Source organism: Alosa pseudoharengus, unplaced genomic scaffold (genome assembly GCF_046254945.1).
Source record: "Alosa pseudoharengus isolate Yale_2024_CS ecotype anadromous, Long Island Sound unplaced genomic scaffold, YU_APseudo_1.1 YU_APseudo_1.1_scf_18, whole genome shotgun sequence".
Lineage (NCBI taxonomy): Eukaryota > Metazoa > Chordata > Actinopteri > Clupeiformes > Clupeidae > Alosa > Alosa pseudoharengus.
The window spans coordinates 18,238,463-18,261,710 of record NW_027468650.1 but is presented as its reverse complement, the minus strand read 5'-3'; the positions used below and the strand labels follow the sequence as shown (position 1 = coordinate 18,261,710).

The window sequence follows — 23,248 nt, the reverse complement described above, 5'->3', positions numbered from 1 at the left end:
TGTTGTGTTACTGCCTATGGTTGTTTATGAATCTCTGCATCTCTTTTTTGGGATATGGTTTGACAATTTAGTAGTTCTGTTAATGTTCTGTAAATACAAAGAATACAGTATACATGTTTCAGTCTGAATGACTGAATGAATGATAAGGAACAACTATATGAGGGTTGGTCGTCTTGTTAAAATAATGATATCATCCATAATATTCATTGTAAACTTGTAAAGAAACAGCCTTCCTTTTTATTCTTGATTTGATATGTACACAGAAAGATGCTGTTTACACTTTTAATACACCAAGTAAAAGTTGTAAAAACCAATTGCACTGTGCAGACAAGAGTTCTCTCAGGTCACCATAGTACCTAATTGATAAAAAAAGGCTATGAAAAATACCTTAAAATACAATGTGAAGAGGATTACCACCTTCGCTATTAATATTATCATGGTCATAATTACATATACATTTCTTTTTCAATTGATTACAATAAAAAGCATTGTGGAAATAAAAAAACACAAAAGAACAATTTGTCGTACCCACAAAAAAACAATTATGGCATGTAGATAAAAACAATGTGCATTAGATGACATGATAACATAATAAAAAATCTCTCCCTTAAAGGCACTTGAACCGCATCCAGGGCTAAAATATAACACCCCATATGAAATATGAAAAGGGTACAAGTACCAAAAACAGCTGCTGGATTTGTGCTCCCATACCATCAACAAACACACACACACACACACACGCACACAAACATACACACCCACACACACCTCAGAAGGAAACAACACCTCATAACCTACAAACCTAGTGTTGGCAAGTGTCTGCATTTTAGATGGCTTCTGACTTTAGATGGCAAAAGCAGTGCTTCTAAAAGTGTTCAGACTGTCCCATATATGTAGCATCCTTACAGTCATGCTTATTTACAATATCAACTCGAGGGGCAGCATTTAAAGCTTAAACGGTCGAATAATAGGGGGGGGGGGGGGCTGTAGAGAGAAGTCAGTTGCTCTAAACCAGCTACACATAGAGTGACTAGGTAAAATGAACTATTGATAACTATTGATCTCTGTGTGGTTGTGCATACGCACAGCAACATCGCATGGCAGGTACCGCCCTGCCCATACCCCATACACACACACATACACACCCAGACACAGACAAAGGACACTCACTCAAACATATGTACCTACATAAACCCACAATGCCTGTCCAATGTAGATTAAAGTTAAAACGTTTCAACTCAAAAGTCTTAATTTGTCATGGTATGGCAGTAGGTTTAACAAGGTTTCGATAGGCATTGCTGGGTCTGAGGCTTAGGCTACATTGTGGAAACATGAGCACCTCTGTGTCGAGCAATTTAATACATGTCAGCGGTGTGGGAAGGGTCCCATTAACCTGTACCATAAAACAATGAGCATGGAAAAGTGTCAATCCTAACAGGGAAACTGTGCCAAAGGTACCGTTAACCTCATCCAAAAGTCAAGATGAGGGCCAAAGAAATCAAACATTTGCACACAGACACACACAAACGTTTGCACTCAGATACATACGTGCACACATCAGAAAGCAATGGTGACACACAGCCATCCGATACACAACACAAAAGCTAACATTTCACACCCCCAACCAAGTGAACATGAATGAATTTTTCATGAGTAACATTAATTAATAACACATCCCTGACCTTGTTTATACAAAATTAATTCCCAGGACAGGGGCCACTCAGGGTGTAAGAGGATCTAAGGAATCACCTTCGTCTGAAGACCAGAGAGGAGAACAGACAACAATGGGGAGAAGGGACAGAAAACAGACACAGAGGGAAGCGCCAATGACCATGAATCAAAGTGAAGAGCGTGACTGAGATGGAGAGGATTTCCTAGGAGGCTTACGTCCATGACCCTCAGCCAAAGGGTTCCCCCCACTGTTCAGCCATGCTAGTTAACACAGCAGGCGCGTGTGCATACCCTCAGACACAGAGACACACACACAGAGACACACACACACACACAGACACACACACACACACACAGACACACACACAGACACACACACACACACACACACACACACACACACACACACACACACACACACACACACACAGAGACACACACACAGACACACACACAGACACACACAGAGACACACACAGAGACACACACACAGAGACACACACACACACACAAAGACACACACACAGACACACACACACACACACACACACACACACACACAGACACACACACACACAGAGACACACAGAGACACACACACACACACAGACACACACAGAGACTCTCACACACACACACACACACACACACACACACACACACACACACACACACACACACACACACAATGCGTAGTACACATGGTTAATGTGATAATATCTACCGTGTCTCCTGTTGGGGTACAGTTTAGAGGTGCAGAAACATACACTACGCACATAACACCCCATCCTTACGTGCCACATGCACACTAAAGAACAGAACAGTACCTCCTGAATGTCTCCCATGAGCTGGACTTGAAATGGGAAAGCTTGTGCGAGTGTCCAAATGCAGAGGAAGGCCCTGGAGGGACCGTCTAGAAGATCATTCCGATTGTCAGCGTAAAAAGCTGCTGCTTTCTAAATTCAGAGCATTCTACATTACATTACATGTGGCCTCATCACACATACTGTAGATGCATGCATACAGTCATACATATCAAGGCACAGATTATGGAAGAAGGGGGTAGATGTAGTGTTAACCAAAGTATCAAGACAATAGCTTCACAAAGCAAAGTCCCCAAAACAACAAATTCACAGACAAGTGGAAGATGCAGAATTAAACACAACCAGAGAATAAAAAAAACAAATAAACAAAAGAAATAAACAAAAACAAAACAGTTATCCCATAAAAATTGCTTTTTGTTTCTCACAATTTTGAAGCTCACTAGCTCCACAAGCTTGTTCTCATTCCAAATGTCATTATTGCTGCGGTTTCCGCGAGTCCTTTCCTCCTCTTCTACAGTACGTGCTCTCAACCTGCTCTCCCTTTCTCTCCTCAGGAGTAAAATGGCCGCGCTTTCTCCTGCACAGACTGGAGCCGGTTGAGCCGGGCCAGCTGAGAGGGGGAGGGCGGCACGTCCTGCCGGTAGGGCCCTTTGGTGGGGGTGAGGGGGCCTGGGGAGGGGGAGGGGGACTGGGAGTGCGGGTGTGGGTGGGGGTGGGGGTGGGGGTGGGGGTGCGAGGCGTCCCCCAGGGGCTCTCCGTAGCTGTTGGGGGTGGCGTTGGCGCTCGTGCTGCTCTCTAGCTTGGCCTTGGCCTCCTGCTCCTTGCGGCGCTGCTCCTGGCGCAGCAGCTCCTGGGTCTCCAGAAGCACGCGCGCGTTGAAACCGCCTCCCCCCGACGAGCCCAGGTAGCCGTTGCGAGAGCCCTGGTAGCTGGAGTAGCGCGGGTTCTCCTTGGCCGTCTGGAAGCCTTCTCCTGGCGGGTACACGCGATCCCAGGAATCCTGAGAGACGGTGCTAGGATTCTTACGAGGATGCCTGCAAGTGGACACAACGGGAAAAGATGTTTAAACTCATCCATCTGCAGAGTCACCCATCCATCTCTCCAGCCAATAATTTCTCTCAGAAGGGGCCAGACAGGCCCATTGAGCAGACAAGACAGTAAAAGCTGCCTCATGTTGACGTCCGCATTGATGGGCACGTCTCTTGTCGCCAGTCTTCTGACTGACTGATGGAAGACCATAGCAACACCCCTTCCCCCCCCCTCAGCGCAGCCGCTAAAAGCTACCCCCCCCCCCCCCCCACACACACTCCCCCATTCCATTCGCTTGGGCAGTACAGCCACCGTTATTATCCTCCATTAGATGCTTGAGTGTAGAAGCAGCATGGACGCCAGGCAATTTTTTTTAGCACTGCAGAGAGAAGATTCCATTCACACTCGGTTGGCGTCGCACGCTTAAAAGGGGTTCGGAGATCACACTGTGACAAGACAATGAAGGAGCAACACACACTCACACACACGTACATTAAGTCTGGCACGCAACCCACCACGCGCACCCTTCCTCCCCCACTGTTGTGAGGGACAGCGTGCTCTATTCTGGATGGCCTATTCTCTCCACTTAATGGCTGAGCATGCCACAACGGGCCTGCACACTCTGACTGCAGTCACGTAACACCACAGTCTATTGTCAAGGTCTTCCACTGAAATGACTTGCATAAAAAGGAGACATCAGGAAACAAACGCCGCTATTTTGCACAGAGTGACAACTCCATCTGATATGAAAAAGGCACTCATATCAATGTGATGAAAGCACGTCATTCAGATAAATAGATGAATAGATTTGTTCAGTGTTGTGTCAATGGTGTATCCGAACGAGAGAGAGAGAGAAAGAGAGAGAGAGAGAGAATGGATATCTGGTATGTACTGTAGGTCAGGGGTTTTCAACCAGTGGTCCGCGGCCCACTTGTGGTCCGTGAGGACATTGCTGGTGGTCCCTGACCATGGATTCAGTAATGTAGTTGCAATGTGGGAATCAGTATTTTTATTCAGTGGTGGTCCTGGCATTATGTAATTAGTCAGAATGGTGGTCCCTGGTTCACAATCAGTTGAAAACCCCTGCTGTAGGTCAACCACAACAACACTAGTCAACTAAACTTACTCAGACTCATCCTACAAAAACATGATGCCTGTTGGATATGGAGGTTTATTTCTTAGTTAGCATCACGTCTCAACCCTGCAGCTCTACTCTTAAGTGGAGTGGGTATGAACGGTGGGGTCGGCCTTCCTGGCAGATGAATAAATGGGCATGATTAATAGATATACGTGCCTTCATCTAACAAAACTATTTGTCTTTTGATAACAGCAAATGCAGAATTGCTCACTGTATTTTGCTTAGAAGGAGACTTAACTGTAGGAATAACAAAACAACAAATGGGGACTGAATTCAGAATGGCAGAACTAGAGCATACCAAATTGGGATGTTGGACTGCAGGGGACAGCTATTTTATACTCAATGGTGTTTCTGTTTTTCTGTGCAGCCGGAGTAAATCAGGTGTTTATCAAAGGGTATACACAAACACAAAGACATACGTCAATAAAGTATCGCCCAGCACAGACCTGGTGTTAGTAAACAAGCAACTTTACATAGACCACTGTTTCTTTTACTTGGAGGTCTCCAAATTGTATTTATTTGAAAGCAGGAGACCACTGTGGATAAATATGTGTGTGTGTCTCTGTTTGTGCTTGCATTCATTTATGCATGCATCGGATGACTGGTCAGACCTGCGGTCAATTTCTCATGACTTCTATTACAGCTAATCACTGCGTACGCTTATCATCTGGATCTCCTCTGTCTCTTTCTCCCGTCTTAGTAAATCCCATTCCATTGGCATATTTGTTCATTAGCCAAAGCCGGCTCTGCACATGTGAACACAACCTCATCAATATGCTACAAGAGGGCTCAGTGAAAAAGCAATCTGATGCCTCAGTTAGACAAGAGTCTCACTACGATACTGCTGTCAGCTATATATACTTAATCACGACTGAATGCACAACATTGGTTGATGCCTAATTAAGGAGCCATTCCCCTAGTCTTTGCCTTTGATGCTGATCCTGTCTTGGGTCAAAAGTCATCTCACACCAACCCTCTAACCCCCCCCCCCACCTCTGCATAGAGCATGGTATGAGATTATTGGATGGAACGCATGGGGGTGGGGGGGGATGTGCTGTCTACCACTACGTTCCCATGGGAATTGTCAGGTCCGAACCTCCTGCCTCTTCAAATCTGACGTGCGTCCAGAATGAGGTCGCTGTCTGATGAGAGCGAGGCATGTCAAAGGGCAGGGAAGACCGTGGGCGCACCGCGCACTTATTGATTAGTATATCAGGCTCAGGAGTACTGGATGACACTTCTGCATTGATCCAGTGAGCTCTGCGAGGACCTGCTTTCATATGATGACTGGTGGGCAGAGGCCTTCACTGACCTGTCATTTGCCTTCTTTTCCTTGCAGGCTAATTTGGACATTTTGTATTTCTAAGGTACACCTATAATGTGGCCAGTAAAAATAGGCACTCAACAATGTCAGACCACACACACACATGCAGACGCGCCCACACCCACACGCACACACACACACACGCACACACAAACACGCACACACACAAACATATGCTTTCTGGCTATAAATTCCTTTGGTAATTACCTAAAGAACATAATTTGATACTTTGGAAAACAACTGTAGCAGGACCCATTTATACAGCGGGTCTTTCCATGTTATAATGGTTCAGCTCGGCATGCTAGACCTGGCTGGGCTTCAGACTGGAAAATCGCTGCAAGGAAAATACATGTCCCAAAGAAACGGCAATAAATTCACTCAAACACGGTGTCAAACTTTATCAGGCTGAGTCTCACTCAAGCATGGGAGTTTCAGATTTACTGTAGGAATACACAATTGAATAATGAAAAAGTTTAAAGAGAGTAACGTAGAGAGGTACTGTAGACACAGAAAGAGACAAAAACAGACAAGACAGAGCCCAATGGCAGCATTAGTGAGCTCTTTAACATGCAATAGTAGGGGGTCTGGTCACAGACCAGGCATAAGACAGACACACCATCAGCCTGACAGTCCAAAACAGAGACAATGATATCAGAGAGGGCCTTCAGGAGAGAACAAAAATGCACCCAGACCAAGAGTCCCTCGCTGCTGTGTTGACATTTACAAAAAAATATACAAAGAAAGAGGTGGAGGGAAAGGAGAGATGGAGAGAATGCCAGATACCCCTCCGAAGCTCAACTCGGGGGAATGGTAGGGGTTGCCAAGATAAACTTCCTTTGGAAAACACGTCGCTGTAGCGAGCCTTTATTGGCTTTTAGAGGGGGGGGGGGGGGCATTCTCCCCACGCCCCGTGGGTATTCGGACACAGTAAGTCACTGTTTCTTTGTGGCCCCACACACTCATTAAAGAGAGAGAGGGAGAGGGTGAGAGCCATTACAGCCTAATGGAATTACTTTAACTGATTCGCACAAAATGGTCGTCAGGAATGAGAATGCAATGGTGATGCTTTTAGAGGAATTGGGCAGAAGCAGTGATGAGCTGGATCTAGCTTTTGCTAAAGATCATTTTAAAGGGAAAATGCCAAATGAGGCAACTGGAAGATGCAGATAAGAACAAGAAAAGCGTTTAATATAACAGATGAAAAATGATACAGAATAGATACCATAATTTCCCAACTATTAACCGGGGTTAATACAATGATTTTGCTATAAGGTTAATACACGGGTAGTGTATTATGGCAGTTAATATGGTATAAATATGGTTTTGTTTTTTTAACTTGCATAAAACCATGTCCTGTGGTTTATATACAATGCGGTTAATACACAATAAATGACTGTATGTGGATTTGCCAAATAATCAGGAATAACACACAGGAGGGAGGAGGAGGGGGAGGGGGTAGTCATAGAGAGCGAGAGAGCAAGAGAGAGAGTGTGTGAGTGAGAGAGCTGCTCACCGTGGTAGGGAGTTGTACTGTCTTTGGGTTTGCTGGAAGGTGTCTCTACTGTCGTCCTGCCTCTGCCTTTGCATCTGCATCTCCACAGACACCGAGTGCCGCCCAGTCTGCGTGTAGGAACCTGTGTTAGCCTGGAGCACAAACACACACACACACACACACACACACACACACACGTTACTCAGAGCTGCATTACGCACTTGGCATCACACACAGACAAACACATATCCACGAACCCAGATGGACACCCAGTTACTACTGTACGAAACTATTTAAAAACACAAACAAGTAAAGAACAAACCACACAAGGAAACACATCTGTCCACACAGTCACACACATGCACATTCACAAAAACACATGCCATTATTAACACACAAACAAACACGTACATGCAGTCATAAAGCGCGCTCACGCAAACACACAGGCACGCACACACACAAAGGAGAACTGCTTTAACTGAGTTTGCAATTTCATACACCTACAACTAATTGTAAAATAAAGCTCTATAGCTGATCAAATCTAATTTGAGAAGGCCACTGAGTCAGTCAGTCAGTCACCCCACAGAGCACATGCAGATGAGATAAACCCCTTCATGTTGCCTCCCTTTGGACTGCGCTGCAGCATCTCTAAAGAGATCATTAAGCAAGGTTAGTGTTGGCAAGAGTAGCATGTGTTAATTAGACAAACAACAATCGACAAAGGAAGTTTGGTCAGAGATGCGCACATCCTCTTTCAACCACACACCCACAAACACAAACACACACACACACACAGATGCACACATCCCTGACCTTTTTAGTGGTCTTCAGTGTGTGAGTAATGCAAAGGATGTGGCTGGTGTGCTGGTGATGTGTATGGCTACTAATTTTGCTTGCTTGTTTCGTCACTGTTGGCATGGCTAACAGATACAGTATCACAGTTGTGACTAATGCATGCAATATGACAAAGCAGGAAATGTCTGGCTGGATTTGTCACTGGATGTGTGAGTGTGTGTCTGCATCTGTATCTCAGCTTGAGTTTATAGCTCCATCTACCTTTGACTACTGTCAAGAAACATACATGAAATTAAAATTAAAAATCGTTTAATTGAAATTAAAATCGTTCATCACTCTTATCCCTGCTTTTCCAGGTTATATACTGTACATGTACAGTGATATTTATTCCAGGATAGACTATTAAGAACATGGTCTCTGCCAGCTCTACAGACAGCTGCAATAACAGTGCAATTAACAGTCACTCAGGAACAAGCCCTCACCAAGGAATAGAAGTAAAACTATTACACATGTGTGTCAAAGCAATAGAGCTGGGGGTCTCTCCAATTACACTGGCAAAACATGTCTGCCTCCATGAGATGCCTCAGTCCGTAACACCATATCACATTAATTTCAGAGACGGGCAACATAAAATTATTTCATTTTGGCTAAACACTACATTTGGGCAAAATAATTAAGTCACGGCAAAGATACTTTTAATGTAATTTAAAGAAATGAGAGAATAACCTTGAAGGAGAGAGATGAGAAGGTGTGTGTGTGTGTGTGTGTGTGTGTGTGTGTGTGTGTGTGTGTGTGTGTGTGTGTACCTGTTCTATCAACACAGACAGTGTTACTTTGTGGATTCCTGATACATAGCTTTGAGGAATAATCAGTCTGGATAATAGAATTAGGCAGGACATGAAATCAGATTATTTGACGGTCCGCTGGATGACAATGGTTTATAGACCATGGGATTTGTTGAAATTAAATCAAAACTATGTCCCTTTTTCACTGCGAAATTCAATCACAAGAAAATATTGTCAATAAAATAGAATACATATATTATAGTTCAATTCTTGGCATGTACAGTACATACACAGAAAAGGTTGGAGAAGGGCAAGGAGAACAGAGGAAGGGTAGAAACAAAGACAAGAACAGAGACAAGAACAAAGACATCTGTTCTGTGAAGGCTCTACAGCTTTCCAAATGAGACCATTTTGAAAAATCATTTGCAGCTATCCAAAATACGCTATTCCCCAGAGCAAATGTTGACTTCAACCTAAGACCTCTGAAGCAGATAAAAAACAGACTATAATAGTCGTGATTACTGTAGAGTCTGACCCGTAAAAACCCCTATTCATTCCATCTATGCAAGTCCAGATGGGCCAGCAGCATAGCATGTCAGTGCGTGCATGATGGTTTAAACCCGGCCTCCTATGTTGTACATATACTGTTGTTTACGTCTCCGGGTACACAATGACTTCCAGAGTCCCTCCTCGCACACATACACACACACATACACAGCACACATATGGAAGGTATTTCTCTGCTAATGCTTTTGACTACACACATAAAAAGCGGGCTACACACCAAAGAAGGAAAAGGACACACAAAGAGAGGAAGTGAGGGAGACAGAAGAAGAGAGACGGAAACGGAAAGTAGCTGAAAGAAAAGTTTGGTGCCAATTCGCCGGCTTTATTAACCACATGCCCCAGTCCATATGTGGTTGAAACCTTGGGACTGATGCTCAGTTCCTGCAGCAAAGACAACAATCTCAAGTTGGATGGCGGTTTCCTTTAGTCAAGTCACAGGGCAGATACAGTTTCAACAGAAAACAACTAAGGTCTTGAGTCTGGGACTCCACACAGGGTGTCATGCCATAAATCATTTATACTACATATTTAACCTCCATAAGCTAGGAGCTACGCCAACAGAACACACTGAATGAACATACAGAAGCCTGGAGACTAGCACTACAGACTGGCTAGAGACTTAAGACAAGCCTCTACTTCAGTTAAGATAATCTTATCTGCGAAACAGAACGAGAAGGATGTGGAGTAATCTTAGGCGCCCATTCTTAAGGGAGAATAATCAAGATATGTGAGTTGTGAGTTATGTTATCTGCGGATTGCCCACTCTGCTATCGCATTAAGGCATTCCTCTATGTATGAAACCGTCCATTGTTCTACTGGCCGCCAGAGAGCACTGGGGTTAGGCTAATTTGGTGCGATGCTGATAACCTTTCCTAACCGTGGGGCCATGTGCGATAGTGAGACAGCTCTGGACAAACGGTGCATGGGAAACCACTGCAACTGCACTAACAAAAGAACTAAGTAATTCAGCCCGCTAGCACCTAATCACAGGGGTCCAACATCTACAAGCTCAATCATAACTGACAGCACAATAGTTTTGGGATAATATTGTTAGCGTGATAGAATATTCCACCATGTTCTGCTTCGCCGCAGTTTAACAGATGAAATAAGACGCATCTACAATATAGCACGAATGTCACCAAGCGCATCAGGGCATCAAGCATCAGTGTCTCCAAATACTAACACAATATACAGTCCACAGAATAACTGACTTGAAGAGGCAATGCTTCCTGGTGTGAAACAAGCAATCCTGCTCTAATAGGCAGCCCAGCTGAGGCCTTTGCCGGGGCAGCATTTCACAGGAGACTGGGAAGAATCCACATAAATGAAAACCTAATGAGACTGTTCCTCTGCTCTTTGTTCAGGGACCAGTCTAACAACGACATATTTCTCTGTGTGGCCATGCACAACACAGACAGAGAGAGAGAGAGAGAGAGAGAGAGAGAGAGAGAGAGAGAGAGAGAGAGAGAGTGAGTGAGTGAGAGGGAGAAAAAACAGGAAGAGTGGGAAAATGAGAAAGAGAGGGGGAAAGGGAGGGAGAGACAGGGAGAGAGGAGCCAGGCCGACTAGAGAGATGACTCTTCGCCACAGCCAGCCTCTGGAAAACACAGGCTGCTCACGATGAACATCTGGAAAGTCCCTCCACCCCCACTAAACAAAAAGCAGCAATGTGGGAGGGAAAGCAAACTGGACAGCGCTAATTGCCTGCACACTGGAGAAGGTTTAAGACAGGCATTAAACGCTGAGGCCGATTACTGGTCGCTCTGTAGTGCTGCCCCAACATTCTTTCTCCTGACCCGGGCTGGACCGTTACTCCTGCCTCAGGGGTGTTGGAGGCCTAATATGAAAGACAGAGGAGACACTCCCTACGCTCTGACACGGAGCCTCGCTCATGCACTCACGCTGGGCGCTGCACTCCCTCTGCTTTGATTGGGTCTGGAGGGAACATACTGGAACATTCTGGAACATTCTGAAATGGTACATTATTCTTATTCTAAATCGAATGATTAGATAGTGATTCAGATTTTTCACTGGAAAAACAAAACACATTACAGTGCGGACACACGAAAAATCATGGTCCTATGATTAAATCTGCCTCCACATTCATTTCTAAAGGATCTAACTCCCACAGAGATCAAGGAGAAAAACTCTGAGCCTGTCCACAACTGCCTTCTATCAACCTCTCTCACCAATCCCTCTCTCTCTCTCACCCTCTTTCCTTCCCTCTCTCTCTCCTTCTCCCTCTCTCATATGTCAGCTTTTAACACCAATCAGGCAGGCTTGATGAATGACAGGGGATTACAACAGATCAGCACGACCGCAAAGCAAACAGCACACTACCAGCACTAAATCAACGTCAAACAGGCATACACTTGCAGGCTTGTATGTATGTGTTTTGTGTTTTTCAGTGGTGTCGAAGAGATGAGATTGAAAGCTCGGAGGTGGATTTAGTGAATGTGTGCATGCGAAACTCTGGCTCTTGTCACAGGAAGGAGGAAGCAGAGCATGTATAATTGTTACCACACTGCCTCTACTTGACATAACTGTTTAAGGGCTACTGTAAGTGTTTATGAACTATGTTCTGTAGATTATCGTTCTTAAAAGCAATGACCACTGAACCCTAAACATTGTACTCTAAGTAGTAAAGCCTGACAGTTGGCCTTTTTGAAAAATGCTCTCTTTATGGTACCATATTGGGCTGATAAATGTGAATAATTTACCTAACACCAGACCTCAATCATCTGGCATGTTAAATACACAAAGGTGGCAAAACCTGAAGCCTGTCCCTGACAGAAACGTGTCAGAACTTGACATTTGACATGCAGTGAAACCTGAATCAAAGCTACTTCCAGCCTGCTCAGGGAACATGGCCCTGTCACTTTAAACCAGCACAGTTTAGAGGGAAGGCCATAGACCAGTCATTAATCCCGCAGACCACCAGCTCCCAACAGAGCCCAGTATTTTATTACTGCTCAAATACCTGGAAGACTTTCAACAATGTAAACAATCGCTAGCAATTAGAGCCGTTTTAAGCCCAGGCAGCTCTGGCTTTTTTGCTGAGCAAATAGAAGGGTTTGAACTTCTCTCCTGCAGCAACAATGACAGTGGGCTTTGATGCATTGATCTAGCAAACAACACAGCTGAGCTATGGCAAATAAGAGCTCACACGCTTTCTTTGGGGTTGCCGTGCTAACATGAAGGATTCATCAGAGATGCGGTAAAAGGGCACAAGTTGCAAGTCCCCTGGAACTTCTAGAAAAGTTAGACTGACATGAGGAAACTACTCTGGGAAGACATCTCAAAAGAGTACATCTTAACAAGCTTGACAACAAAGTGAAAAAGCACTAGGCTCCTCTCCAACAAAAAGAATGGAGAGGGATGGAGAAGGGATGGAGAGCAAAAACTGTTGGAAATGAGAGCCTAAAAATAAGGCTTGGCAGTTGAAAATAATAATGAAATAAAAGAACAGTCATGTTAAAATGTACAAGGCTTAATACTTGTTGGCAAGGAAAGAGGTCAGCACAATGACCTGCAATTTGGGGGAAACAGCCAAATTGTTCAAGGTAATTACGTTGTCATCCTTTAAAATCCCTCTGTGCACTTATACCAGGAAGTCACAAGACCAAAAAAATTTCTGTCTCAGACCATTACACTGCAAAGACACACAACTATGTGACCTCTGACCCTGAGCGACTAAGTTCCCAGCCAGCAGAGCCTTGTATATTGTTGTAACACTCTGATAAGGAAAAAATAATGCGTAGCCTCTCACCCTGGAATGTAAACCAAACAGAAAGCAACAGGGAAAGCAGTGTGAAAACACATACACTTCACAGTAAATCCAACAAACATACCTGTAACAAATCTGACTGTGGGCTATCTGATCGATCATAGACTGTTTATTAGTTTAGGCAAGGGGTAGAGTGGGAGATGTAGTTCTGTTTCTTGTCAAAAGCAATGTTAAATACAATCACAACAGCAATGAAAGACAAAAACAAGCTGTACCATCTATCAAACATAGTGCGAAACACACTTAAACAATACACTGATTTTTTGATTATATAACATAACACTAAACATTATATCAAGTTTAATATAATGAAAAGCATCATTGCATTTTAAGAAACTTACATTTTTATAATAAAAAGACAAGTGTAAAAGCTGTTGTTTTAAAATCCATTCCTTCATTATATTCCCATGAGAACCAGAGCTATTTTTTTTTTCTATTTGTCAAACTGGGCAGATGATCTTTTTTTGTGAGCCACCACTACCCAGGGATTTCAAAAGGCACATTGAAAGACATATGAGTGGTCATTAGATTTAGGTCAAAGGTCAGTGGACAAGATTTCATCAGACAAGCCATCTTGTGCTAGCCAGAGAGGATAACGAATAACCAAAAGAGCAGCCCCCAAGACATTTGACGAAATCAAACAACTAACTGATCTGCTTCCTAGCAGTGAGAGTAGAATCCTGAAGTCTTCCAAAGTCTTTGTCACAGACCATGTGAGGTGAAGTGAGCAGAATCAGCGTTAGTTGCAGCAGTGGCCTGCTGGCCCTTGTAGTGTCATGCCAGGAAAGATGGTTAGTGGTGGACAAGAGACAGCTGCTTCGCTGCGTGGCTTGCTGGGAGGGAGGTTAGTGACTGAGCGAGAGTTAGGATGGGACCGGGCCGGCTGGCCGAGGGGCTGCAAGACATGTGCGACGGGGGCGCGAGTGGCTCGGGGCGCTTACACACTCACCCAGGGCTGCTGCTCGAAGCTGTACGTGCGCCTGCGGTCATCTGGATCGTCCTCGTGCTTGGCCTGCTGGAACTCGTGGCGCAGCCGCTGTATCCGCTCGTGGTTGCTAGGCGCCAGCCGGTTGCTGCGGACAAGGGGGAGAGAGCCAATTGGTCAGGAGAGAATCACACTCGCTGGTTTACCAGAGACAGAGAATGACATCATAACCTATGATAAATCTGAAGAGATGGGCTGAGAGTTGATTAGAAAATCAATTGAGTGCCTGCTTAGGAGCTGGAGAAGCTCTCCTCACACAGAGGGACTAGAGGGACTTCTGCTATGACCACAGAAAGGTGACATGTGCAACAAAGAGGGCTTAATACAACAACTATGACTCAGCATTCTATGGCTTGCAGTGAACACCCTCTTGTAGGACTTAATTTAATTTTACATTGATACATTCATACTTCAAAATATTTTTAATGCCAACATGCATAACAGAATGATGGATAATAAGCTCTGAACTCATCCGAGACCCCCCCAGCAAGGATATTCACATGGGGACAGTCATTTTCTGTACAGGCATTTCCTTACACATATAATGCGTTCAATCCCTTCCCCTACACCCAAAGGAAACATATATGAGAAGAAATAGTCTCATGTAAGTGTCCCCAGTGAACCATGGTAAGTGATGCATGTTCCTTTTAGAGTGGAGAAACCTTATGCAGTTATGGTTCCGTTAAATAACAGGCTGTCAGGCCCTCATCTGCATGCCCTTCATTAAAGGCTCTGAGAGGCTTGTCAATAGGGATCAATACACATCTCCTCAGCCCACTAATCTACCTTCGCTTTTATCAAACCCAACAGAGGCAGCCAGTGACAAACACCTCATTACAAGGAAGTCCTCCATCTGGATAATAAGCGATTTCTGCCAGCACACGTGAGCGAGAGAGCGATGATGAAGTAGTGGGGAGGATGCAGGCAGGGGAGGTGTGAAGTAGCAAAGAGAGAATGAAGAACAAGAGAGGAGGAAGAGGGGGGGGGTGTGTGAGAAAGAGAGACATCACACGGAAGAAAGTGTAAAACAAAGTTAAAAAATGAATTAGTGATGATGAGACGCGGACCACATGAATAGGGGGAGTGGAGAGGGACAAACCCAGGGGTGCTAATAGAGGGGCAACCATAGCAGACGGTGGGCACACAGGTGTCTGGATGCTCATCAGATCTGATTGCTCATTTCAGCCCAGAGGATTGTGGGGCATGTGATGGTGCCCATAATTGCAGATTACAGCAGAAAACCATCCCTCTGATGATAATGGCTGCCTGAGGTATGCTGCCAATCAGGCTCCATTAAAACACCACTAAATAGCTGGCCATAAAGAGAGAACGGGAGTAGCGAGCAACATTGCCCGAGAAACCATCAAACAGAAACAACTTCATTCATTTTATGCTTTTTTAAATCAGGCAGCCATTAAAATCAATTGTATTAGCCATAGCTCATTTGGTACCCCTTTCTCTACGGATTTACGTTAGTGATGTTAGTGCATGCTGAAGCCATCATATTCATTTGTATGAGGTTGTAAAGCAGGTAGATTAAACGCATCATCGAACAGTATGGTTGTGGCCCCAGGCTGTTGGTATAATGTGATATGCTAGCCTGCTTCCCCCTAGTCCATTATAAGATCAGCTTTCACATTTATTTTCTCTCCCCTAGCAAATTGACTGGGTACAATCAACCAAGTCAAACATATCAAACGAACCTAACTTAATTTGAAATATTTACCTTGTGGATTGATGAAAATTGAATGCTGATAGACAACTTTTTAAATGTAAATATTTGTAAATTCTGATCTGCACTATAACTCTGGGATTTATAACGCACAACACAAAGTAATACTATATTTGTTAATTCTACAGTATAAAAGAAGATTGTTTTTGTTGGGGCCAGTTAAAAGCAATACCATATTTGTTAATTCTACAGTATAAAAGAAGATTGTTTTTGTTGGAGCCAGTTAAAAGCAATTGGTGAAAATTACTGCCGACCATGTTCAAAACATTTTTAGCAATGGCAATCACTTGTGTCCACATGCCTTTTTGGCCTGTGTTTTAAGAACTCCAAGATAAGAAAGATAAAGAGTACAGGAAAGAATGAAGGAAAGCAACAGACCTCAAGAAAGCAACAGAAAGAGAGTATGAGATTGCTAAAACATTTCCTACAAAAAAAAAAATCCTGAAGAAAAAACAAACAAGCACGAGAGAGGAAATAAACACAGCACAACAAATCACTCGGCCATTACCGCACATCTGCGGGGAGAATTAATCTGGCCATTAGCTCGTGCAAACGTGTGATTACACATTCGTTAGAGTGTTGACATGCCCAGGCACCGTGGCTGCCAACAGGGGAATGCCAGCGATGTCTGAACAGGGCAAGACAGACACGGACACAAAACAAAAAGCCCTCGATCATCCGCACACTGACTGACAACTCAGACTCGGTTGCGTCATGGCTGCCTGAAAATGATGATGACACACTGATGATGACTTGGACACCCCATCCCTACAACCAGGTGCACGGAGGCTACTTCAACGGTTTGGAAACAGACTTCCAACCCTTCAACCCAGATTCTAAACAAAAAGTCATAAATGCCTTCTGACTGAACCCTGGACAAAGGTCAGTGTCCCGTACGGCAACAGGGTCAGGGAGTCTGGTGGCCAGCTGGGCTGCATCACCCGGACAACAAGCGAAGCCGTAAACAAGACAGTCTGCGCACCGGTTCCAGCCAGTGCCTTCCCACTCCTCAGAGCACCCGTGGGTTTGTGGTATTGATTTTCGCTGAAACAGTGAGGGGTCACTTACTCAAGCACAATGTGGGGAGTCTTCCCAGCCTGACACATTATTGGGGCTGTAAAAAGACTTTGAAAAGAAACCATGAACTATCGAGGGAAATGGGGGGGGGGGGGGGGTGTTGGAGGGGTGAGTGGGGCGACAAGATCGCCGTGGCAATTAAAATATGAAATTGGAAGTCATAGTGCTAGAAATGCAAATGGGATTGATTAAGAGTTAAGGCGCATGTTTTTATCATTATTTCAGAAATATGAGGCGAAAATTTGTCACAGTAGTTCAAAGGGCCTCTTCTTTCAGTATCTTATCATCTTGAGGGCACTCATTCTAAGCCTGCGCTTGCAGTCAATCCAACCACCCACTTGCTCTTCTGAAGTTCAAAGACCCATCTAGTTCTTGGAGGACATAAGTTTTATAATTCTGCGATTTTACTTTTTTCCATTTGAAAGTCTTGGTTATTGAAGTACTAAAACCTAAGGAAGCAGGCACCGAGGAGATTTAAACGTGTTGTGCCAAAAATTGTTATCTTGTCATTGCGAATAAAGCAATGAATTCTGTGATCTGGCAGTCCCACTCTTTATACAATAGGTGTCAACATATCTCATTTCATACCACTACCTCCACCTAAGCATCAGGTATCACTTCTTATAAATACCTACTCGGCATTCATCAATGTCACCAATCACCAGATGAAATAGGACCACAAGGCAGCACACAAACACACACACACACACACACACACACACAGACACAGACACATACACTATGCACACAAAAACAAAACCTGCCGGCAATTTGCGTCAGTGCTGTATCCTAGCGTTCAGGATAAATGCGCTGGCTGCCACAAACAATGGCACAGAGAGGTGGGCGGAGTGCAGCGGAGACAGAGAGCGCGCATGGCGAGCGGAGATCAGGTTTCCGCTAGCGCTAGTGGTGGCGGTGCAGGAAAGGTCAGACACCATACTGCTGCGCACCTGCTAGAGGACAGGAAAAAGCCAGACACTCTGTGACTGACGCTGTGCGTCCCAAAGAGGCTCTGGCTGTCTCTGTCTGTGCTCACCTCCACCCCCCCCCTTCCTCTCCCTTGCTCACTGCATCGAGAGGAACTTGCATGGAAAAACAGTTTGACAGTAAAGCAATTAATGGGTGGGAGGGAGATAAAATATCCATATGCCACAGCATTTAACAAGCCAACAGATTCATTCTCTCTGCACAATGAGATTCACTCAATATCTGTCTGTGTGTTCACCGCCTCAAAGGTCAGCCACATGGGCAGGGGCTCTCTCTCTCCCTGTATCTCTCTCTTCCTGTCTCTCTCTCTCCCTCACTCCCTCTCTCTATCTCCTTTCTTTCCCTCTCCCACTCTCCCTCCAAGCTTAATAACATTGTGTGCAGAGTTTCTTCACTGGCCGCCAAAAAGCAATTTCTCTCAAGACAGTGGGGTTATTGTAAGAGATTAAACCTTTTGAATGTGCAGTGACACCCAGTCAGGACTAACAGTGGGGTATCTGACTGAGCAACTTAAGGTCGACGCAGCTCATTTATTGGAAAGACTGAATGTGGCAGTGGGGTATTATGTGAAAAAATTTCCATAGTAAAGACTTGGGCTGCTAATAAGAAAAAAAGCCAGGGAAAGCAACACAACAAACAGAGTGGGAAAAAAAGAAATAGGCTTGGGCTATTTACTGTGCAGAAGTTAGAGGTTTCACTGAAACCTTTTATCCAGAGAGAGTTTGGACTCTGTGTGGCATGTCTGACTGCTGTGTGGACCCCTTTTTGACAGCCATAAAAGAAATGTATTGAAAAGAATTATTACCAACGGACAATTAGCCTGGTTGTGTAAGACTATTGTATAAGACTAGAATTCTAGTTGTGACAGCTTTACCTACTTAGAAACTACAAGTGATTGAAAAATACTAATGGGATAATAAAACATTTAAAAATATGATTTTTAAATGGTGCTGCACTAATGTAAGGGCCTCGTGAGGAGCTAGAAGTAGCTGGTGGTCCTCCAAATCTCACTCAAATCTGATGTATGAGCCAGAAATTCATTTAAACTCATGACAAAATATCAGAATCGAGATGAAAGACAGTGGCAATATAGTGCTATTGGTCTCCTCTACCCATGTCTGCTATTTTTATCATTAGATTGAATGTCAATTGCATTAGTATCTGTTGATCTGTCTCTTCTTCTTTCTCTGTCCTCCATATCTTCACAGGCAAGACGAGAAGCAGTCTGGCCTTTCAGTCACAATGTATCACCCACTTTAAAGAAAGCTTAACTCATATTTATTCCCTTCTTGCCTGACAGACCCTCGTTTATTTCAAAGAGTTCTATGTAGCCATAGGGTTTTAGACAGGCTTGAGAAACTGGAAACTGCACAGATGTAAAAAAGCAGATCAAATCAGTGTTACTGCTGGTCATTTCAGAGGGAGATTAAAAAGGGAGAAAAAGTTTGCCGGGTTCTTTCGTTTGAGCTAATCTTCACAGGAAATCGATGCATATCGAGTCGATCCGCAGTATGGTGATGCAATCAGATGTGGCAGGCTGGCATGTCCGTACAAGTAGTCTTTGAGCTTTTTTCAATCTTTCCGTTTGAGAATTAAAGAAATTACCCCGGTTATTTTGCCAGTTATTTTCTTTTTGAAAGTTTGCTCGCTGCTTCTTGTCCAATCCTCTCACTCCCTTCTCCGTCAGGTCACAGGACCTGACACAGAATCTATTGCTTCCCTTTCACAGAGCTTTTTGTGACTCACAGCTGCAATTCTGGACAAAGGAACGGATAACACCCTGGATCTGGTGACTTCATCCAGAGACTCTGTGACTGATGTGCCCATGGCCTCTAAATCCCCCCCAACCTCTCCACCTCCCCACCACCAACCCCTCTATTCCACAGCCGTGGAGCTCCATCCATAATAAGGGGCTAACGGCAGACATGGGTCTGATGTGTTTTTGTTCCTTTTTCTCTCACACACCCCCCCCCCCCTCTGCCCTTCTCCTCTCTTTATTGGCCATTCCACACAGCGTGACCAACAAGTGAAGCCGTCAGATTAACACTGTGGAGGTGGGGGAAGGGTGGGTATGCCTATGACGCTGCTCCTTTAGGAGGTGGGGGAGGCTCACAAGGGGTGGTGTATGGGCCTGAGTATTGAGGGGGGTAGGGTGGGGTGGCTCTCCCTATGTCTTTGGCGTCCATTGTTTGGGGCTGAGGCAGACAGCACCCACGTCCCTTCCCCAGCCCCCTGGGAAGCACAGAAGGGCTCTCATAAGGGCTGAAAAGACAGACTGCTGCCTTGATGGAGAGGCTGCAGGCCCATCTCACCTCTAACAGGCTGGACGGCCTTGAGACTGAGAATGCGCTGGCACACTCCACTCCCCCTTCAGATCCCTGCCGAGCCCCCTTAAAGAAGCTCTCATCCAGCCTCAACACGCCCCGGCCCCCTGCCTCCATTGTTCCTGGGTCTGACACACGCAGACAAAAAAAAAAAAAAAAGCACACTTCTCATTCACCCACCCCAGTTCTCCGTCTTGCTTTCTTCCTTCCTTTTTTTCCATCTAGAAGGATGGCAGAAGAAAGAGGACAGAGAATGCATTGGTGATGGTGGGTATAGGGGAGGTGCGGCGCGGTGCGGTCGTCAGCAGGACACAAACAGCCAAGGGTAGTGAGGCTAAATCCTGCAGCTGTTTCCTGTCGCTGAGAACACGTCTCATCCTCAGTCACGGCTGCTTCCCCGGCTGGCGCTGGCAGCGGCCCGCTTCCCAGAGGCCCGTGGGAGCGGCCACCGTGCCAGCGCCCCCCCGTCAGCTGCCGAGTGGCCCGGCAGCTCCGCTCAGCGCCACACTGAGAAACGCCTCATTAGCAGCTGACAAAAAAATGCGGATCACAAAGAGACGACGTGTTGAGGGCGGCCGGCTTATCACCCATGTTGGGATAGAAACAGATGAATGACAGGCATTGGCAACTGTACCGTGTCTGTGTGTGCTAGTGTGTGCTACTGTAGCCCTGGTGTTATTTAATGTGTTCAGCTACCAGAAGTTATGAAGGAGATGATGAGCAACACAACGATTTCAGAAACACAGAACAAAGGAAGTAACAGTTGCTGGCATAGGCAGGTATGAATCAGTTCAAGAGTATCTACTCAAAAACAGAACGAATCCTCTTCTGCTCACCAGCCTGAAGTACAGAGGAGGGTCACAGCCATGTAAGTTCAATTGAAGCTCTCCCTCTAGACAGGCAAGTGCAGGCCAAGTCCAGTTCCAGACCTTGATAAATTATTGAGTTGCTTCAGCATGTTTTTGTGGTTACCCTGATTACAGGACCATATACTGAACTGGAGTTTGGATCTTTCCCAGCAAAAGAGAGTTTTCAGCATGTTCGCTACGATTGATAAACAAGGGATAACAACTTAGAGGTGTCAAAGATAGAAAATCATATTCATAAAAAATAATGGATGAAGGACAGATCACCACAATGCAAAGCACTGTAATGTTATTGTTAATGCCCTGTACCTAGACCCTCCTCTAAAAACGTCCACATGTTTGTACCAAAATACACCTCAGTAAACTATCAATTAGCTGGTATTTACTGATTTTGGAAATGGATGTATTTGTAGGTTGTTCCAATATATGATAAATGTTGGGAAACCTTCAAGCCACAGTCACAAGCATTTTGAGTCTCTGTGCTGAAAGATGTGTTGTTAGTCATGCGAATAACAAAATATAAACATTTCAGCCAGACAAACCTATTTAGCAAGCTGAAATAATATAACCTTTCATGGATATGTTTAACTGAATCTCCAAGACAACTTAATTAGTGTCCAGTGACAGGCTCTGCAAACACATTGTTTTCCTTCGACTTTGAGGAATCCACGGCCAAAATGCAATTTCATGGATATAAAAGAACCTCTACAGAGAGAAGGTAGAAAAAACTGGCTGACTTCTCTGGGAAAAAGTCCTGGCCGGTCTAAATCAATGGCAAGATAAAGTTACCCTTCCCAAATTAAAATGGACCACTTGCTTTCACAGACTTAACTTTCTTAAGAGGCATCTCAGTAAGCTATTTGCTGGGAAGTGAAGTTAGACCTGAAGTGATTGGCAGTTGCAGACTCCATAAAGAGGATGCTGAACTTTGATGTTAAGACGATGTAATCCAGCCTCATTGATTGGAAGGCACACAGTCAGTCTCACACACTGCGGCAGGAGCCACGGCGAGACTGCTTAATGGCCAGGCAGCAGAGGAGGCTGAAGTCTCATCCCTTCAGGTTTTAAATGAAGTCTTTCAACAAATACTAGATGTTGGACTGTGTCAATGCTGCACCAGCAGTTTCTGACGATCATGAGAACATATGACATTTGAATTACTTTTCTCCGTTTTTGGCACATTTTTTCGCTATATAAAAATGTAGGCCTCAGAATCATAAGATATTTCCAGATGCTCTTGAGGATGCTGAGCTGACAGTCTATAGGCTAAGGCCCAGGGAAGAATAAATCGCAGAGCAGTGTAATGCCAAAGGTGGCCTGCTCTGTGCCTGATGCGCTCATCTCCAGCAGGGATCTGGGGGAAATCAGACTATTACATCACTTTCATTTTATGAGGACATTGGGCTTTTAGGACTGATTTTATGAGCTATCTGTCTCCTTCTCCCATACACGATCTCCATCTCTTTGTCAAACACACACACACACACACACACAGGGACACACACAAACAGACACAAGTATACACAACGATAATGCCAGATGAAATGAACGCAGCTCAAAGATAAAGGGAGTTGGGGAACCCGGCACATGTTTCTTCTATACATTCCCAATTCCTAGCAACATAAAAATAATCACATTTATGGTTGGACTGGAAATGCCATCCTGCCATCTCGGTCTCCATCACATGCCACCTGATCTGCCCAGCAGCTACTCTCTCTGGACAGACAGCAAATCAAGCAGACCAGGGGATGCAGAGAAACTTCCAGAAGGTCTAGAAGGGAGAAGCTGCTGTCAGCACTCCAGGACCAATCCTTAGACTCTGAGGAGCCGGGCAGATCTTGGGAGAAGTGACCCCACCAAGCAAT

The 23,248-nt window shown here is 44.8% G+C and overlaps 1 protein-coding gene across 2 annotated transcripts in view; it reads right to left on the bottom strand.

Moving 5' to 3' along the window:
- Positions 1-202: 202 nt before the first annotated feature.
- Positions 203-23,248, bottom strand: part of pard3aa (par-3 family cell polarity regulator alpha, a) — a 281,887-nt gene continuing 258,841 nt past the window's right edge. For both annotated transcript variants that reach the window (XM_076290387.1, XM_076290388.1), the window contains 3 exons: positions 14,362-14,485; positions 7,500-7,630; positions 203-3,529 (listed from right to left, as the gene is read on the bottom strand). In XM_076290387.1, coding sequence (XP_076146502.1) covers positions 3,046-3,529; positions 7,500-7,630; positions 14,362-14,485 — 739 coding nt within the window. In that variant the 3' untranslated portion in view covers positions 203-3,045. The remainder of the gene's footprint in view (positions 3,530-7,499; positions 7,631-14,361; positions 14,486-23,248) is intronic.